The sequence below is a fragment of the Miniopterus schreibersii genome, assembly GCF_964146895.1.
Source record: "Miniopterus schreibersii genome assembly, chromosome: 17".
NCBI classification, from domain to species: Eukaryota; Metazoa; Chordata; class Mammalia; order Chiroptera; family Miniopteridae; genus Miniopterus; species Miniopterus schreibersii.
Window position 1 is genome coordinate 15,454,113 of NC_138117.1, and position 20,352 is coordinate 15,474,464.

The following is a 20,352-nucleotide window of genomic DNA, read 5'->3' on the forward strand; positions in this document are numbered from 1 at the left end:
ACAATGTCATCTGGGCATTGGAGAACTGAAGAGGAAAAGCTGGCCTGGGAGAAGGAGGGAGAAGACAAATTCAGTTTTGAGTATGGTGACTTGAAGGTGCTCCATGGGACATCAAAGTAGAGATGTTCTGTATAAAAGGTTGGTACCCGGCAGAAAAATAGGACAGGCTTTGTATGTAGATTTGTATGTCGTGGTCAAAGCCATAGGAGTGGATGAGATTATCCAGGGAGACTACAGGTTGAAAAGGGAGGAGAGTCGAGGAACAGTGGGACACACCGACTTTGACGAAGGGACGTCCTTTAAAGTCATTAAATAGTAACTCGAAAGTCCAGAGGGAAACCAGAGAAGCACAGTATCACAGAGTCCAGGACAGAGTAAAAGAAAACTAGCGAGGGGATGGCCAACAGTTCAAAATGACAGTGAGAAGACCAGGGGGAAGGTTTAGCTATCAGGGTCTTCACCGCCCTGACCAAGGTGTGTCTCCAGAATCTGGGTAGAGTGACTGGGGAGTGAGCACATGGAGATAGCAAGGGCTCTCTTTCAAGAAATTGGGGGGGGGGGGGGGGGGAGGAGATGGCACCTGGAGGGGAAGAGCAGAAGCTCACAAACACATCTAAGGAATGGAAAGGTGGAAAACCTCCGACCCTCTGCGGCACTGGGTGTGTGATAAACACATAACCAGCCACCAGAGCCCGCTTCCCTCCCGCCCTGCTGAGCCTGAGGAAGGCTTTTGTTTTCATTGCCTGTGTCAGCGAGAACCGGCTCCGGGCTTAACCTGTTAAAATGAAACAGAGGGTGGCAGGGCGGCCGGCCGGGGAAGCCTTCGGCCCGCTGCTCGTGCCCACCGCCCCCGCCGGCCCTCCCCGCCCGCTGTTTGCCCTGGGAGGTTTCCAAGTCCAGATCAAAAGCCCTCCTGCTCAGCTGAGACCCCAGGCTCCTTCAGCCTGATCCGCAGCGAGCAGGTTGCGTTTGAAACACAATTGAAACAGCCTGTTGAAAAAGTTCACTACAAAGGGCCGAGAGCCCGTCCGCGCCGGCTGCGCGCGCGGGAGTCGCCGCCTTCACCCTGGAGCGCGCAAGGGGACCCTGGGCGCAATGGGGCTCTGTCCATCTGCGGGATGATTCCGTTTCCTTTGGACCCCCGAGAACAGGGCTGAAACAGATGGCTTTAAAAACCCCCCATCCCTCTCGCAAAAAGCCCTGGTCCAGCAGGTAATAAACAAAACGCCCGGCGGCCCGGGGAAGAGAGCTCCCCGTGCGCTGGAACTGGCCGAGCCCACGCGGGCTCCCCCTGGCCACGGGCTAGGGGCTCGTCCGCGGCCCCTCTCTGCAAGTCCCTCCGGCTCGTTTTCCAGAAACGAGATACAGATTCACGAACCCAAACATTCTCCGGCAACGAAAACTCGGAATGAGCTGAGCCGTCTGCACGCCGCGCGCCTGGAAGCTGCGCCAGCTGAGCGCACGGGCACGCAGCCCCACGGGGCCCGTCCTCCTGAAAACCTGGGGGCCCTTTGCAAGGCTGCCGGGCTGACAGGACAGCGGCTGGGACCCGGGGGCCCAAGCCGCGGGGGACGGGGAGGGGGGGCGCCTACCGTACCCGGTCGGCGCGGCGGGTCATGCTGCGGGCGGGCGGGCGCGCGCCTGGGAGCCTGCGGGCCCCGAGCTGCGGGTGCGGCCTCTGCTGCGGGCCGGCGGGCCTCTGAGCTCTGCCCCTGCCCCGCTGCCCCGGCGGCTCTTGTTTGCACTGGGCCGTTTGCTTTTGGGATTTCTCCAGTGCAGATGTAGTCAGGGGGCCGCTGTCCCGGGGGACAATGATTCCATTGGAAGCTGGCCTTTGACAAGACTCACACATGACCTTTGACTAAACAGGCCTTTGGGGAAGGAAAGTGTCCAGAGGCTGAAGACAGGGGCATCCAGGGCAGCTGGCCACATTCCCACCCCCAACGGTGCCAAGTTAATTTTTCATCTCGCAGCCCTCCAAGGAGAGCCTCGGGGAGGTTTCATTTGCCATTTTCCCTTCATTCTGTGGATTCTTGTTTCCAAGAATCTGGTTTCCAAAAGGGTTTTGCTGCGGAAGATTCCTGCTGTGCTGTTGACGGTTCCCCGAATTAGCATTTCCAGGTTAACCGTGGGCAGGCCTGTATTGTGTAAATTCCTCTAACACTGAGGAAAAATAGCACCTTCCCCCCGCCCCCCCAGAACATGCTACAGTTTACAAAGGGCTTTTCACAGTCCTGCTGTCATTGGGCCTCCCGGACAATGCTAGGAGGCTCTGCTGTTGCTGTCCTTTTACAATGTAGATAAACAGAAGCTCCAGAAAACTAAGATATTTGCCCAATCGCCCAACCAGAAGGTGAAACCTGGGTCCTCTCTCCCGGTCACCTTCCTGTCCACAGGCACAGACCACCCACCTCCCTGCTGGGTGACCGGCCACACAAACAATTATTAATTATAACACAACTTAATTATAGCACAACAGAATTATAATACATAATATAAAGCAACAGTCGCTATCATTATTTTAATTTTTTGTATTTTGAAAGTGACTGTTAGAAGTTGGTTTAATATAAGAGCTGTTTTGGTTTTTGATACCCACAGATATCTCGAATTTATTGATTATATTTTTTTTTAATTTTTTTTTTACTGTCTAAATTTTTCTCCTTACCAGCTGCTAAAAGGATGTCATGGGAACCAGACTGGCCACTCTGAGAGGTGAGTACAAGCCAGGGGTTCCTGAGGCTGCTACCAGAGTCCACCCCAAGCCACCCTGGGAGCCTGTTCCCCCCTTTTTTGGCTGGGTCCTTCCAGATGGTGAAGGCTAACCCAAAGGGAATGGGGCTGTGGGGCGGTAAAGAGAGCCCTGAATTTTAGTGAGATGAGGGGAGCTGGGATGGAGGTCTGCTGAGATGCCCGAGGGCCACCTGGTGCGTCAGGCAGTATCCTCGTTTTTTTCAGCTTAGAAAAAGGGAAAGGGGTGATACTCACACTCAGTTTGGAAAAACTACACGAAGTCTGCCAGGAGGAGAAAGACATGACCAACCCAGACAACACCACGTACAAAAGTCGTCCTGGTGCCTTGGGCGGGCTGAATATAGTCCTTAGAGTTGGGAGCGCAGAGCGTGGGAGGCTGAGTCCAGAGAGGAGGGCTGGGTTTGGACTCTGACCAGCCTCCTGTGTCACTCTAGGAAAGATGGAGTTCATCCTGCAGTGCCCGGTGGGTTAATGTGACTGTGAATATGATATCAACTCACAAGAAAATGATGCAAGAGTCATAGGTTGTTCTAAAACAAGAAATATATATATATATATATATATATATATATATATATATATACACACACATATATATCAACCTAGGTTAGTGGGTAGGTACATTAGCTTCATCAGACAGGTGCAGTTTATTTGTCTTCCTACCTACAAAAATGTGAGCAATATATTTAACCTCACGAAGCCTCAGTTTTCTCCTCAGTAAAATGGAGATTATGGGCTATGCTATGAAGATTAAGTGAAATTATTTAGGTAAAACCTTTGCCTCTCCTCTGACATACAGTTGTAATCAAAGGTAGCTATTAGGTTCTACAGTAATTTAATGTGTGCGGTGCCTACATGGAGTAACAAGGAGCTCCCTCCCTCTTCTTTCTCCACTTTTCTCACTCCCTTCTTCCTACCACACTTCTGGCTTTGACCCGTTAGAGTTTGTCCTTTGTTCCTTCCACTTGTTACTGTCCAGCTTACTTCCTTTATGCCCCTGTCTAGACTTTCACATGGGTTTCAGTCCTCTCCTTCCACCTGTTTGTTCACTTCCTGTCCCACCACTGCCATCCACACCTACAAAACCCCGGCCCAAGGGGTAGTTATCTGCTGGAGCTACACGTCATCACACAACCGTGGGCACTGTCGCCACCATTTACGTGTGATCTGCGGCCTGGGCTGGGTGCCCAGCACCACTGTATTCCGCACAAGTGCCCCTGGTCAGCCCGCCTCTGCAGTTACACACAGTCACTGACCCTCCTCTTCAGAACACTGAGCCCACTCCAGCTGGCCTCCTGTCAGCAAACAGCCTCGCTGTCCCCAGGCCATCAGAAGGGAACGGCTTCCTGCCCCTGCAGGAAAACTTATTTCCAGTCTCAGTTCCTTTCCTCTCATCTCAGAGGTGCCCGTCCTGTGTGCAATGGAATCCCTCTCATCAATGTCCTCTAGAACAATCTTTCATCAACCATCCCCCTATCTTTCCATTTCTTCTCTACTGATTTCATTAGTTCATTTATTCAGTTAACATTTATAGAACAACTATATATGGTCAGCATCTTGGATTCTGAGTATAAAAGGATAAATAAAACACCACAACCTACAAACACATTCAAGTCTTTCCCGTACAATGAACCGCATTTTTGCAGCTGTCCCTTGTAACACACACCACATGTATCTACTGCCTGAAACATACTTCCCGTGGATCTTCCAAGGCTGGTTCCTTCCTTTAGAACCTGGCTTAAAACAGCCTCAAAGAGACGCTTCCCTGACCAGCCAGTCTGGAGAACTGTCCTCTCCCTGGTTGTTACCTGTTGGCCATCTCGATTTCCATCATATCATTTATCTCCTGTTGTAATGAGAGACCCCTCTGTTGCTCCCACCAGTCTGAACCTTCACAAGGGACAGGACTCTTGTCTTTCATTAACTGCTATATCCCAGTGCCCAGGGTGCACCCAGTAGGCTCTCAGGGAATATTTGTTGATTGTCAGCTCCCAAGTGCTGGGACCATCTTTGCTTTAATCTTTTATTTCCCCATCTCCATAGTACAGTTACTGGTTTTCTACATTGACTATGAAGAGAATTTCCCCAGGAGCTGTAAAAAATCCTGATGCCCAAAGCACCCTCAGACCAGTTATCCGTGGGGTGAGACTGAGGTATCAGTTCCTGTAAGCTTTCCAGGCAATTCTAAAAGCCAAGCTTAAGGTCACCAACCTAACCTGACACACAGGGGATGCTCAACAGAGAAATGAATGGACGAATGAGTGGCTCAAGGAATGGAGTCAGTTAGCTCCTGCTTACCTTCCAGTCCTTCTCTCCTTGGCCCTTCCACACGTGCTCTGGCATCCAGGCATGCAGACCCCAAACAAGCCGTGCACTCTCATTTCTTCACATGATGCAGCTCTACCAAGAACGCCCAGCCCCCATCGCGGCTGCCTGAGGAGCCTCCTGCTGGACTGCCTGGTAGAGTCTGGGTGTGGGCTTACTCCCACCTCCTCCGCCAGATCTTTCCCAGGGTCCCCAAGGGCTCTGGGCCTCCTCTCTCCTTGCACATGTCCCTGTTAGAGCAGTCCTGCTGCCGCCTGCTGCTGCGTCATGATTATCCTTGTCTCTTTGTATCCCCGTGTGCTGCAGACTGCCCCGCCAGAGATGGCATTCTGCAGATGCTGTTGAATGAAATCACAAATTAATGGATGAACACATTGAATGAATTTTTTTTGTTGACTTCCAGAGAAGAGGAAGGGAGAGAGATAACATCAATGTGAGAGAGAAACACCAACTGGTGGCTTCCTGTATGTGCCCTGACCAGGCATTGAACCCACAACCCCCTGGTGCACAGGGCAATGCTCAACTGACTGAGCCACCCGGGCAGGGCACACATTGAATGAGCTTTTAAAGAGATGCTGTACAGTTTCTTTGCTTTGGTTGGTTGGTTGGTTGGTTGGTTGGTTGGTTGGTTGGTTGGTTGGTTCGTTGGTTGGTTGGTTTGGTGTGATTTTTTTTTTTAACAGCTTTATTGAACTATAAATCACATAACATACAGTCCCTCAACTGAAGTTGTACAATTCAGTGGTTTATAGGATATTCACAGTTAATCATCTCCACAATCAATTCTAGAACATTTTCATCACTCCAAAAAGAAACCCATTAACAGTCATTCCCCTTGCTCCCCAGGCTCCCAGCCCTAGGTAACCACTAATCTACTTTCTGTCCCTATAGATTTGCTTATTCTGGACATTTTATGTAAGTGGAATCACATAATAACTTTTTTGTGATTGGTGTCTAGTTCCACTTTTGAAGACTCATTTGGCCATGAGCATCCCTTTCATGTTGAGTCAGTGTGACAGAACATGGGCTCTGGTAGAGATCTAGGAGGACAACCAAGGCAGCATTTCTTAGACAATATTTACACAGAAACCCAGTAAATTATCCAAACTTCTGAGCTGGGGGAAGGAAGGTTGAGAAGCTTAGCTACACCTGCTACCACAGAACAAAGGGAAGGGAATGGATTCCAGGATGGCTCAGCTCTGCCTCACCCACCCCATCGCAGTGGGGCCATTGGGGCAGGACCTCCTATGCCATAAGGAGCCCACATTTAGGGCAAACTAGCCAGGTCAGACTCTGCATTTGCCACGGATTAACTGTAACTCTTTATTCCCTGCTTCCTCATCTCTAAAAACAGGATACAAATAATTCCTACCTCACAAGCACCACATCATCATATTATCATAAAGATTAAATAAAGAGGGGATGCATAGCAAGAGCATGGTACAACACCTGGGACATTATAAATGCCTAATAAATATTTATGCTCCTGTTGTTGAAGTTTGACCACAGCTGTTTATATATTGTTGTTCTAAGTAAAATTTAATATGGAAAAAGACTTCTGGTGCTTTAAAAAATAATAACAGAGCAAACGGTTATTCTAGAAAAACTTCACACACTGAGCTGGTGTCCACTGCCAGATGGTCATCTGTGTTCTGCTTGATGAGCGTAGGGACTGAGGCAAGATTGAGAGGAAGCTGAAGAGCAATTGTTAACTAAAAATGGGGGGAGGAGGTGGGTTAGGACGATTCCTGGCAAAACAAAGCTGATGGAAATCACCTAGTTTTCCCACCAAATGCTCCTCAGTGCCACTAACAGGAAGAAAATGTTAGCTCCATGGACCTTGGGTCTTCCCTGTTCCCCTGCACTTCTCTCCAGCAATTTCTTATTTTCTTTTTACCATCGTTATCTGGCAGACCTGCCCGGCATCCTCTGCTAAGCCCTCCTGGGGTGTCTCTTAAGACATCTGAAATCAGAACTTGGGAAGACAATTCAATGATCAGACACACCATGGTATGCAGGTGGCCATAGGAAATGCCGATTTTGCTACCAATTGATCAGACAATTATCTTGCCACCTCCAGGGGAGCTGTTCTTGCATGTTAGCACTGAGTGTCTATTTTGAGTAATGGGGGGTAATTAGTGGGCCTTCATCTGACTTCCTCTGCTTCTAAAGGACTTTCCTGCACGTCTAGCAAACCTCTGTTCAGATTTAGCTCAGCTGTCTCTCTTTCTGGACTTCCTCACCCTGCATCCCCCAGTTCCTGTACATGCCTGTGACATAGCGCCTAAACAATGTCCAGTTATCACCTGTGTGTATGACCATCTCCTCTGTCGGACCATGAACAAGTCAACCACAGGACCTCCTTTATTTATCTGTGTCTCCTATTAATAACCCTGGGCCAGCACACAATGCTCATTCCTCCGATTTTACAGATAACTATTGAGAGCCTACTGTGTGCTAACACTTCAGAAGCATGGGATTTTTATGTCTGAAATGAATTTTGAGACAAGAAATGAGGCCCAGAGAAGATTTCTTATCAAGTTTTCCAAAGCCCGAGAAGGGAGAATACAGGGGATAGAGTCCAACTCTCCTGACGCCTTGTTCTTTTACTGCAGAGATTTTTCCTTTGGTTGAAATAATGGATTTTTTTTAACATGGTTAGAAAGCTAGAGAAAATGTGAACAAGCATTTTGTTCATTAATGGTTTTCTTGCTCAAGCACTAGCCCTCAAAGGATCCCTGAGCTGGTGACTGAAGATATAAACACAGACCAACCCAAATCTGCAATGTGGCTAATTCCACTGGTGTCTGACTGTCTGTACTGATGACACCCCCGTGCGCTGGCTCACATCTCGCCCACGCCAGGTCAAGCAAGGGCCTGTAAAAGTTTAACTCGGTGCAATTGCACAACCTTGAAAGCTCGAGTTACTCCTTGGGGTAATGAATGATATTCTTCAATTGCCTCTTGAGAACATTTCCAGTGGGAGGGAAAGCAGAACAAGTTGTCACAAACATGAATGTCCCCATCAGGCTCAGGTGAGGTTATGACACAACTAAAGGACATCAGGGACACTTATTTGAGCCAGGTTAGGGTACAAGCAGAAGCTTGTTCTGTTCTTGTCCTTACTCCTTTGTTGAATATCTATTATTAAAAACCCTTCCGAGGTCATGGATGTGTGTTACATTGACTGGTGTATGCGTATGTCCACATTCATCAAATTACACACATTAGATGTGTATGGCTTTTTAAAATGTTAATTATACCTCAATATATGTGTGTTTTAAAAAAGAACCTATTTCCTATGGAATCAAAACCGTGGTCCAGCAAGCCCAGTGTTCTGTGTCTCACAAAGGCAGACTTTTGGGAAGAAAGAGCAGAACTATGATTCCTGCCAAGCTCCCTGAAGGCTGCTGCTGAGTTTCTCTGAATTACTCATGATGGCATGGACTCCAAAAAATGCTACTGTAGGTCAGGCCACCATCATTTCTCATCTGGACCACTGAGAAAGTCACCCAGCCATCCTCCTCGACTCCAGTTTGAAGCCTGCGAACACCTTTTCAATGCTTCAACCACAGAGAACATCCTAAAATTCTAACCTGACCACCCACTTCCTCTGTTTAATACGCCGCAGGGTTTCCCAATTGTCCCAAAGATAAAGCATTAACTCCTTTGCATAGTTTAGCAATGACCTGGTCAGGATTGCTGCCTAGAGACAAGTCTGTAGCTGAGGAGTTGAGTGAGCTGGAACCCAGTCCACGTTCCACATGCCAGGCCATGAGCCCTGGCACTGGCCCACTTCTGCCTAAGACCCGAAAAGGGGCTAGAGGCATATCCTGGAGGGCCTCTCACTTCCTGCTGTCAGTTCATATCTAACCCCCACACCTGCTTCCATCCTGCCCTTCGCACTATAATCCCGCCGTATTAGCATCTCAAAATGCTCCCTCTGTCCCACTTCCAGCGCTTGGCCCATTTCTTCTCCACTTGAAATTCTCCCCACTCCTCTCTTCACCTGGGTAAGTCACCTTCTTCTTTCGGCTATCCTCTTACACAGCATCTTCCCTGGCCCTCCTGGCCTGGGTTAGAGGCTCCTGATAAGTGTTCTCAGAGCACCGTGTGTTTTTCATAACAGAGTGTTTATCCTACAGTTTTATAGCTGCCTGATTCTCTCTTCTCTTGAAAGCAGGGACTGTGCCATGGTTCTTTATAACCTCTTCATCTAGGTTTTCAATAAGTGTCTATTGGTCAAAGAAATAAATGAATAAGTGGATGGATACATAAATATGCTAAAAACCTTGAACTTACGTTCACAATAAAAGTCACGTTTTGACTAAAAGAGCTCCAAAAGCTTATTACACACTGTCCTGAAAAGTAGTTCCCCCTTATCTGTGGTTTCACTTTCCATGGTTTGAGATACCTGCTATCAACTGCAGTCCAAAAACATTAAGTGAAAAATTCCAGAAATAATTCATAAATTTTAAATTGTATGCCATTCTGAGTCGGGTGATAAAATCTTGTCTAGTTCTGCTCCTTCCCGCTTGGAATGTGACTCATCCCTTTGTCCGGCACATCCAGGCTGTATACGCTTCCTATCCACTAGTCGCTTAGCAGCCAATTAGGTGATCAGATCTACTGTTGCAGTGTCCCAGTGCTTGTGTTCAAGTCACCCTTATCTGACTTAATGATGGCCCCCAAGTGCAAGACTAGTGGTGCTGGCAATTTAAATATGCTAAAGAGAAGCCATAAAGTGCTTCCTATAAGTGAAAAGGCGAAAGTTGGGTACCACCTGCAGTTTCAGGCATCCGCCAGGGATTTGGAACATATCCCCTGCCGATAAAGAGGGACTACTGTATTTGTCTTAAATGGGGTTTTTTTCTGCCTTCACAGAATGCACTTGAAAGGATGTACCTCTAGGAACTCATCTTAACTCATCCAAAACCACAGCTTTCCAATTTTACAAACGAAAAATGCCAGACTCTTTTTTTTTTTTTTTTTTTTTTTTTTAGTCTTGGTGGATGTTTCCAAATGAAAAGATGCTGGTCTTTCTGAAGTGTCTTCATTCATGTGTCTGCCCACCCTCCCCCAACAGGGCACCCCCAGGCAACATGGTGGAAGGCCTTGCATGTCTTGCTGAGGAGTTTGGTGTTCATCCTGTGAGTGATGGAAGTTCATGAAGGCTTTTAAGCAGAGGGGGGACATATCCATATTTGTGTCTTGAGTAATGGCTCTATCTAGGGTAAGGAAGATGAGAGCCTGGGGGCAGGCAAACAAAAAGGAAAGCCACTAAACAGTCCAGGCAAGAGATGGCGAAGGTCTCAACTAGGGACGGGATCACAGCAATGGAAATGACACAAAGTCAAGAAACATTGAGGAGAAAGTCTCTTGCATGTGATTGAGTATGGTTGTAAAGGAGGGAGAAGAAATCATGGATGATTCCAGGGTTTCTGGCTTTGGCAACTGGATCTCTGATGGTGCCATCATCTGAGCTCAGGACTGTAAAGAGAATGAGTTCACTTTAAGATGTGTTCAGTTTAGGTTATAGACTTTTGTAAGAAATAAAGGTAGAGACCATCTCTGTATAGCCAGTCTCCAGCCTCCCTTATAGTAGGTGCACATAGTAGGTGCACTGAACTGAACTGAATTTTATAGGTACATCCTACCTATAGAGTTTTCAGTATCTAACTTCAACTGTGTCTTCTGTCAAATTCCATGCAAAGACCCGTACAACCATCCTGCTCTGATATTAACATAACATACGATTTATCCATATGACAAGCTAAGAAATTTCAACCCCCTGGAAAGTATGACTAAGTCATTTTACTGCAATAATAATTTTCACTGAGTGGTGGAAGGAGTCAGGAAAGGGGGTGGTTATTAGAGCAACCACAAATTGGTCCAGGGCTACACTTGGCTTTCAATTTCACTACAAATTTCAGAGAAGCCATAATAGATTCAAGTGCAATCTGGTTGGTTGATTGGAAACATTTGAAGGAACCCCAGGCAGGCACGTGTTTCACATTTCCTGCCCCGAGGTTTGCCAAGTATTAATCATCTTCCTTTCCCTGTTATTCCAGAAAACAGAATAGCTCCAGCTGGCCTTTTGGAAGGACAGGGCCTGGGTCAGGAGAACGTCCGCAACTCCAGGACTTCCAAAGACCGAGGATTAGCAAGCAAATGCCGGGCAGAGGAGAGGTCGCCACACTCAGCTTCCCCATCTCCCCCAACCCTGCTCTTTACACCACCCTCTGGCACGCCGCCAGCCTCAGCCCAGTCCATGTTCAACTCCACATTGCAAGAGAAGAGAGTTTGGGGATGAGCCTCTCAAGTGAGAACACTTGCATCGTCCAGCACCCCCTCCCCACTCCCTCCCTCCCCAGAATACAGACTCCAGAATGGAACAGGCACAGGCTTTAGAGCCAGAAAGTCCCAAATTTAAAACCAAGCTCCACCACTCACTTCATCTACTTTGAAAAGTGAAGACCAGACAAAGTAATTTATGGAAAACGTGTACACGTGTGTGGTGTTAGCAGACAAGTTTGGACCCTTCTTGCCCCCTTCCTTCTGTATGATGACCTACCTGCCTGAGCAAGTGCAGAGCCCAAACTGTCACTGAACATGGTCCCCACTCATGGGACTCAAGGGAATGGGTCCAATTCACCCAGCAACTAGAGACCTGATCAGGGTGCTCTGTGAAGGGCTCAGATAGATTCACTTAGTCCTGTCACAGAGTAGGTGAGACCTCAACAAACCTGGCCTCCCTCAGGTTAAAGTGCTCCAAGAGCAAGGACGGAAAAGCTTGTTCCGCCTGGAACAGTCGTGTTGGACCTCATAGGTGAGGCATCATTTGAACTGGCCCTTGACAGATGAATCACATTTTCTGGGAGGGAGTCAGGGACATTTCATGCAGAAGGGGTAAGTGAGTGAAGACACTGAGGCCATATGTACTCAAGAAACAATTACTGGTTAGGTCTGGCTAGAGGAAAGGCCCAGGAGAGAAACGCTGGGAGGCAGTGCTGGGCAGGGCAGCTGGGTTAGTGTCTCAAGACTTTGCGGTGCAAGGCAGAGCTTCTGGGCTTAATCCTATAAAGTATAGGCTCATTAAGGCAATTCGAAAATTCCTCTTTTGCATCTTACCGTGCAGATGCTCCTAGACTTATGATGAGGTTACATCTAATAAACACACTGTAAGCGGAAAATATCCTAAGTTGAAAGTGCACTTAGTATATTTAACCTACTTAAACTTGCTCAGAACACAATATCCAAGAGACACTGGCAACGCTGTACACTGTACACGTTGGTGGTTTACCCGCGGGGTCATGTGGTGGCCGGGAGCTGGGGCTCGCCACCGCTGCCCAGCATCATGACACAGTCTCAGCCCAGGAAAAGATCAAAATTCAAAATTTGAAGTACAGTTTCTACTGGATTTGGTTTCAAATTTGGGACTTTCTGGCTCCTATCGCTTTTGCACCATCATCAAATAATAAAAAAATAAGTTGGGGACCATCTGTATTTTGTGTTTAGCATTTTCTAGTCTTATTATGAAAACCACATGCATAGTAAAAATATATATGTATTCAAACAGTACAAAAGGGTATAATAAAAAAATAAATCCCTCTCTTTATCCCAGACTACGGGGTCTATGCCTCAGTAGTAAATCTTTATTCTCTCTCCTTCCCGAAATTTTACATATAAATGCCCTTATAAGTCTTCCTGTGAATATTTATAAAGTCAACTGTAAGTGTTTCTTTCTTGCTTTACACTGTATCCCAGGGATCTTTACATTTCAGCACATACACTGTCACCTCAGCATTTTAAATAGCTATATGGTATGCCACACTTTAAACTGTGACATCACCCTTTTAATTCTTAATTCTTAGTTGACACATATTTAAATTGTTCCCAATTGTTTATTATTACAAACAAGGCTTCACTCCATCCTTGTATTCATATCTTTGCAAGCATGTGAGAGCATTCCTGTAGGAAAAAAACTACTAAAAGCAGAATTGCTGGATCAAAGGTTATGTGCCTTTAAAATCCGAGAGGTATCTTCAACTTGCCCATTAAAAAAAGTGCTTACATACTCCCAGCACCAGAGCATGACTGTCTGTTTCCACACACCCTTGACCTGGCTGTTATCAAACTTTGAAATCTTGGCCAATATGATAAGTTAACCTTTTTTAATTCCCTTGTTTTGACTTACATTCCTGTAACGGAGTGAAGAGAAGCAACTGCTAATCTGTTTATAAACCATTTGTACTTCTTTCTCCGAGAACAGCTTTTTTCTTTCCCTTGCCAATTTTTCTATTAGTTTGTGGTCTTTTCCTTGCTCATTTATAAGAGCTCTTTATATATTAAGGAAAGAGGCAAGTCGACCACGATTTTGTTTACGACTTCTGGGCCCTAGCCAGTTAGAAATGTCCCTTCCAGTCCAATATTATTTTCTTAAATGAATCCATGTTTTCTCTCATACTTTCATGACTTCCTATTTTATGTTTACATTTTCGATCAATTGTGAGTTTATTTTGCTAAAAGGGATCAGATGTGGATTTTATTTTATTCTTCATTCTTTGTGTCGTTTAACGGATCATTTTAACCCCATTTAAATCTATTAACACGATAGATGTGTTTTTAGTTCTTTCTCTTACTTATGTTTCCTATTTTTAATGCTTCCCCTGTCTTCTCATTTTTGCTGCAGGGTGTGTTTTTGTCTTCTTGGATATACATGCATGTCTTTCTTTTCTTTATGGAGAACCAGGAGGTCTGCCTGGCACACAGTGAAGCCTCGTGTGTCTTGAGCATTTTGGGCACACGCGCCTGCCTGTAAACACCAGCTGACTCCGATACGACCGTCACCCGCCATCGCCACCCTCTCACTCTGAGAGTTGTTGTGCAGGTGGCACGCTTTCCAGGTTCCCTTTCGGCTCCACTTCCCACGACACTGCGCAGTGTGGAGCGGGGACTTGGACGTTTTCCTGGACTCCCCGCGACCCTGCGCGCTCCTGTTTCCAGCACAGCTGGCTCTCCAAAGACACGCTGCCTCTTTTTGGAGATCACCAGGGAAATGTGGATTCACTGTGTTCTCCCCCAGCTAGATCCAAATTTTACTGTGTTCAGCAATTTCTCTTCAGAGTTTGGGGTTGTATTTTCTAAGTTCTTTCAAGATAAAAAAAAAAAAATTCCAGTTAGTTTTAGAACATGGAGTTGGGGTAAAAACAGCCTCACTCCCCTATTTTAACCAGAATCTCTCCATTGAAGACAGTTAAGCAGGAGAGAATACATTGGTATAAAACTAGTTATGATTTAGACATAGGGACTGGAGGGGCCGGGGGCGGAGGCAGAAAAACCAATCAGGAGCCCGGTGTGGCCACTGAAAATGAAAGAGAGGTGACTCAAACCTGAACCCGGTGGTGGCAGCAGTCGTGGGGCCAAGGAGAGTCTGGGAGAAATTCCACAGGCCACAGTGACAGGACCTTGTAACTGATGAAAAGAGCAGTTGGGGGGAAGTGGACAAGTTCGAAGCGACTTGGTGGATGGCCGTGCGGCAGAGGGAAAAGGTCCATGTTTAATTTGTTGAAGTTGCTGGGACAGTCAGAGGACGGTGCGAAGCAGGCTGCTGGAAACACAGCGCCGAGATCCAGGAAAGAGCCGGGCCGATGGCGTGGGCTCAGAAACCGCCTGCGGACTGAGAGCTGGGGTGGCTGGAGCCAGGGCATGGATGGAAGTGGCCACCACCCGTCTTTAGGGGCTGGTGGGGAGAGAGGTGTCCACAAATATAGAATTATAAACATCGGAAGAGAGGCAGTGGCCTTGTGAAAAACAGCAGGAGAGGGGACCCAGAAAGGATGCAGAGTCAATGGGACCAAATGTTGGAAAGGGTTAAGCGAGCACTGAAAGCTTTCCACTGAATCTGGCCACCGGCAAGAGCAATTTGGGGAGGAAGGAAGGAGAGCGGAGGGGAAGATGACAAACTAATATTAAGTGTCTAACACACACCAGGCCATACACTAGTGTTTCGCACATGTCCCTCCAGGGAATCTTCACAAAAGTCCTCCAGAAGAGGAAACAGAGGCTAACAGACATTAAGTAGGCTTTGCACACCACCCAGAAGCTAAGCAGGCAGCCAGATGGACACACAGGCCTGTCCTGCGTTCAAAGCACCGTCTGTTTCACTGTTCACTTTCCATCCAGATTATGGGAAATTAACAATTATGTTTCAGATGATAGTTTCTCAGTGGCTTCCATTAGATGTTGTTGCTGGATTCCTTTTACAGATTCTGGCTGTCATGCACCAGGACTGGTTGGTAAAATGTTAACTTACCACCCTCCCTCCTACAAAACAGCCAGCTGCTTTCATTGGCTTCATTCCTGGCAGTGGTAAGTGCTCAGTAAATGGTAACTGAACGAGCGAAGGTCACAAGATTAGTGGCAAATAAAAGCAGCAATGCAAGTATCTTTCACATGCTCCCTGCGCGCTTTATAGAAATTTTTGCATCCTGAGACCTACATATTCGTTCCCAACTACGCTGTAAAGGGATGAAAGTACAACCCGAGAGCTTACATTATAATCACTCTTTCTCCAGGTGTCATCTTCTCTCTTGGATTCTGTCTCTCTCACATGACCTCATTGATCTTCAGTGCTCAGTGCCATGCTTGCCACATAGCGAGTGCTCAATGAATGTTTGTTGTACTGAGGTTTTTTCCAGGCCAAAGTCTCTGCACTTGGTTCTATAACCCACTTGCCTCTCTGAAAAAGAGCCTAAAAACACCAAGGCTGGGGAACATAATTGGTACCCAGCTTCGTTGCTCAACTAACTCAAAACAACCAACCAATTGTCTGGAGGGGGTGTCAGCAACTTTTGAGTTTCCTTCAATATGGGAAAAAATAATTCCAAATTTAGGAATATTGGAAGCATTCCTAAAGATAGGGGGCATATCATTCTTCATCACTTTCCTCCTTCCTGCTGGCTAAAATTTATGTGCAGTCTAGAGGCCAGTTTGGAATGGCAGCCATGCTCAGCAGTGCGATGAGAAAGAGGGTGCCTACCTCGCTTGGCGCCTGGAGCACTGGCAGCATGAGTGTGCGGAGGCAACCGTTTCTACATTTTCAAGCTACTGCCCTCATTTCCTGTTCCCCACAGGTGCATTTGATTCTAACCAATGTAGGAACCTTATGACATCTTATATATTATGACATCTTGTATTGTTGTTGAATGTAGGTTAATTTCAATTAAACTGGTATTGGATATGCTAAGTACTGTAGATAGAAATGACTAAGAGACAGTCTTGCTTCAAGGAGGTTTCAATTTAGAAGGGGAGAGAGACGTGTCCATGAGACTACAATAAAGGGAATACCTGGTTTTCTCCCTTTCTTTCTTTCTTTCTTTCTTTCTTTCTTTCTTTCTTTCTTTCTTTCTTTCTTTCTTTCTTTCTTTCTTTCTCTTTCTTTCTTTCTTTCTCTCTCTCTCTCTCTCTCTCTCTCTCTCTCTCTCTCTCTCTCTCTTCTCTCTCTCTCTCTCTCTCTCTCTCTCTTTTTATTTGTCCAACATCTTAGTGAGGCTATCGTGGTAGCAGCTGCTCTTCAAGCTCTGCTCTCCTGCCCAAGGACAAAAAGAAGAAAGATGCCGGGAAATCAGCCAAGAAAGACAAAGACCTAGTGAACAAACCTAGAGACAAGTCCAAAAAGAGGAAATGATTCAAAAGCAAAGTTTGGAACAAGCTCAGTAACCTAGTCTTTTTTTGACAAAGCAACATAGAACAAACTCTGTAAGGAAATTCCCAACTCTAAGCTCATAACCCCAGCCATTGTCTCCAGGAGACTGAAGATCTGCAGTTCCTCGGTTAGGGCAACCCTTCAGGAGCTCCTTAGTAAAGGACTTATTAAACTAGTTTCAAAGCACAGAGCTCAAGTAATTTACACCAGAAACACCAAGGGTGGAGATGCCCCAGCTGCTGGCGAAGATGCATGAGCAACAGGTCCTACCAGCTGTATGTTTTGAAAAATAAAACTTTATTAAATAAATTAAAAAAGGGAATACCTGGTATGTGAGCAGAAAAATTCTATTCATAGTGTGTTTTTATTATGTTTTAGAGTCTTTACATCTAGTTTCCCTACATGAGTGAGAGTGAAAGCACAGAAAGAGTCTTCATTTTTCTACTGTCTTTGTTTTTTATTCTTCAAAACTAGCAGCTACGCAATAATTTGACCAATTGATAAACAGGTTCTTCTTCAACTGGAACTTTGGCTGGGTTCTTGTTGGAATCCCTAAGCCCTGTGTCATCTTCCTTCTGTGCAAAAGGGAGGTGAAGATTCCATGAAGAGGAGCGCCAGACCCATGCTCCCTCCCCCTGTAAGACAGAGTCAGGACCCCTTCCACTAGGTCTGTGTCCTGGGAGAAATCCTGGAAGAGGGCTCTCAGGCAGTTGGAAAATGAAGGTGTAGGTTTCAGTTGCTGGCTCTGTCTTCCATTCCCTGTGACCTCAGCAGACTATCTCACTTTTGTGGGCTGCAAAGTCCTTAATTAATAACATAATTAATTACAATGAATTAATTAATTATTATAAGAGTGTTGGACTCAGTGTCCTCTAAGGTCTTGTTTAGCACAATTGCCCTGTGACTTTATGGCTAGAACAAGCCCTAAACAGGGAGCTGGGGAATGTAGAATTCATTTGGGTTGATGACCACAGGAGAGAGATGCAACAATGGCTAACCTCAGTGTCTTCACCTGTAAGATAAGGGAGCTGAACAAGATGCCTTAGAATATCTCACAGAGCTCAAATATTCTATGAATGCTTTATGCAAAACTATTCTTTCTTGATGGAAAAAAATCAAGTTAATAACATTATTCGATTGTAAATCGATAGGTTGTACTGTTCAAAATACCCCAATTCAGTGTTCCATGCACAGAATAGGGACGGTTTTTTTAAAAAAGTAACCACCCTGTGATAATAATAGTATTGGCTCAGAGATGGAATTTTGCATTACCTATCATTATTTTGCATAGGCTCTTGTAGGTCATGATTAAGGTCACAAATGAAAATGTCCTCTATGGAAACGGCGGTGACTTTAACAAGCATGGATGTTCTTGTTGATAAGCATAACCAGCAATCTTAATGTCATGTTATTCTCCTTGATCCTAAGTCAAAATGTTTTCTCTTATCCAAGTCTAAACAATTCATCTCCACCCATTGGAATGAAGTCGCTCGGCATCACCTATCCCCTCCTTTAACTCCCTTGAAGTCTCCTTTATACTAAAACTCAGGCTCAGGCCAGCACGGTATCATGTTTTTTTCCTCTTTTAGAGCTTGTACAATGTGTACACATTTCCAGAGAAAGACATTCTACGTCAACTCTAGGCTGTAACCAAGGACTTAATAAACAAAACAGTCAGGGGTGGTTAACAGAGCTTAGTGCCGAAAATGGAAAAATCACCATCTTTATCAAACAATGAAACCCTGAGCGAATGGAAAATTTTAATGCTTTGGCTTTTTCAGGTTGGTTTTCAATTTGCCAGAAGAACACATATTTATTTACCTATTAAAGGTAAACTTTAATAAAAGAAACACCCCGAAGGCTCTCTCCTTCCTGAATTGAGGCTGAAAGTGTGAAGCTTCATGTTATAGGCTGATTTGTGTCTCCTCAAAATTCATGTTGAAGTCCTAACCATACTACCTCAAGATGTGACTATGTTTGGAGCTAGGGCCTTTAAAGAGGTAATTAAGGCAAAATGAGGTCATATAGATGGGCCCTGGTTTAATACGATAGGTGTCCTTATAAAAAGAATAGAGTAGGACACAGACACACACAGCGGAAAGACCATGTGAAGACACAAGGAGAAGGTAGCTATTTGCGAGCCAAGGAGAGAGGTCTCAGAAGGAACAACCTTGATGACACCTTGGTCTTGGTTCTTAGCCAACAGAACTGTGAGAAAATAAGTGTCTTGTTTAAGCCACCAGGCTGTAGTACTTGGCTATGGCAGCCCTAACAGTCTCACACATTTTTTCATATTATCTCAGATTTATACAAATAATGAGTCTTGGGGGGGCTCTCGGAGCTTAGCACATTGCCTGGGACACTGTAAACACTCCATTTGTCGAACAAATTAATTAACTAATTTTAAAATGAGACAACCACTGGCCTAGTCTTCCCATGCTGAATTCTCCACGAGGTGAGAAGTGGGAATGAAAAGACCAGCTGGTTTTTCTTTCACTCTCCTCTCTCCTTTCCCCTCAGCCTCAGGCCAGCATTTCCATTTGAGTTCTTGGGTAGTCCCTGATGGCAGCCGATACCCTTATTATTCTGTTTTCATGCCTGTTCTGGATCCTTGTTCTAGAATTAGATACACTTCTACCCAAAAGTCAGGAAGCAATCTTAGCCTCTTGTACGTAGTTTCACAAGATGCTGGAATAGTGGAGGAAATTCACTCATCAACATCCAAGGCCTAAGGAAACTGGTCCACCCTGAGAGCTGAGGAATTGATTAAAAAGTGCCCTGAGTGAATGGCAATGATAGGACATGAAGTCAGCTCCATGTGTGTGCAGTGTGAATGGGCAAACAGCAAACTGAAGAAACACACTGTTACAGGGCAGGGGCTCTCAGCATTTTCCTTACCCTTCCTTGGATGTTAATTTCATCCACTCCTGTAACATTTGACTCATCACAAAGAGCATAGATTCACCTCGTAAACTTTTTTTCAGTCTAATTAAAGAAATGGTTTTTTGTAGGCCTAGCTTAAGCTTTATCCCCCTGGGGAAATCTTTTCTGATGACACCAGGGTTATGTTCTCTCTTCACATCCTTACCTTCATTAGCATTCATTTAACAGTGATTCCAAGACCATCTAAGAGACACTTCCACTGTGCACTTGAACTTCAATTTGCACCAGGCATTGCCTGTATTTCACACCCGCTTGGAGACTGCAAGCTTCCTGAAGGCAGGAACCATGTACTGTATACTCATAGAAAATTAGAAGCTGAAGGAATGTAATGGTTAATTAATCCTACTCCATCTTTCACAGGTGAGAAAACCCAGAGTCAAGGACATTATTACCACTTACCCATAAAAACACGCAGAAGTTAGCGAAGGGACAAAACTAAGACGCAAAGCCAAAATTAGTTGAATCAGGCGCCTGCCAGTCCTTACCTGTTTTCCCAAGAGCCAACATCTTTCTGGGTTTTATGTTTCTTTCCTCTAATACCCTCTGTCTCTATCTTGAAACTGGTCCCTATAAAATAAAATACAGGAATATTTTGTCCCTAAGGAATAATCATCTTTCTGTGTGTT

The 20,352-nt window shown here is 45.5% G+C and overlaps 1 protein-coding gene, 1 long non-coding RNA gene and 1 pseudogene across 8 annotated transcripts in view; 2 read left to right on the top strand and 1 right to left on the bottom strand.

The window, feature by feature from the left end:
• The window catches only part of ENPP2 (ectonucleotide pyrophosphatase/phosphodiesterase 2), a 95,788-nt gene extending 93,757 nt beyond the window's left edge, over window positions 1-2,031 (bottom strand). For 2 of the 5 annotated variants that reach the window (XM_081116344.1, XM_081116343.1), the window contains exon 1: window positions 1,598-2,031. In XM_081116344.1, coding sequence (XP_080972470.1) covers window positions 1,598-1,852 — 255 coding nt within the window. In that variant the 5' untranslated portion in view covers window positions 1,853-2,031. The remainder of the gene's footprint in view (window positions 1-1,597) is intronic. The other 3 variants (XM_081116342.1, XM_081116341.1, XM_081116349.1) reach the window with 2 other exon arrangements.
• LOC308546870 lies at window positions 932-12,578 on the top strand. Of its 2 annotated transcripts, none has more exons than XR_013997417.1 (4): window positions 932-1,212; window positions 2,669-2,712; window positions 10,080-10,226; window positions 11,148-12,578. It is a non-coding gene; the product is annotated as an uncharacterized lncRNA (long non-coding RNA). The 2 variants fall into 2 exon arrangements; XR_013997418.1 differs by having other exon boundaries at window positions 1,130-1,212; window positions 10,163-10,226; window positions 11,148-11,203.
• A 2,513-nt stretch (window positions 12,579-15,091) lies between these two features.
• Window positions 15,092-17,039, top strand: LOC308546949 (small ribosomal subunit protein eS25 pseudogene; annotated as a pseudogene). The gene is made up of 2 exons: window positions 15,092-15,156; window positions 16,642-17,039. The product of its transcript is annotated as a small ribosomal subunit protein eS25 pseudogene (transcript).
• Window positions 17,040-20,352: the final 3,313 nt, after the last annotated feature.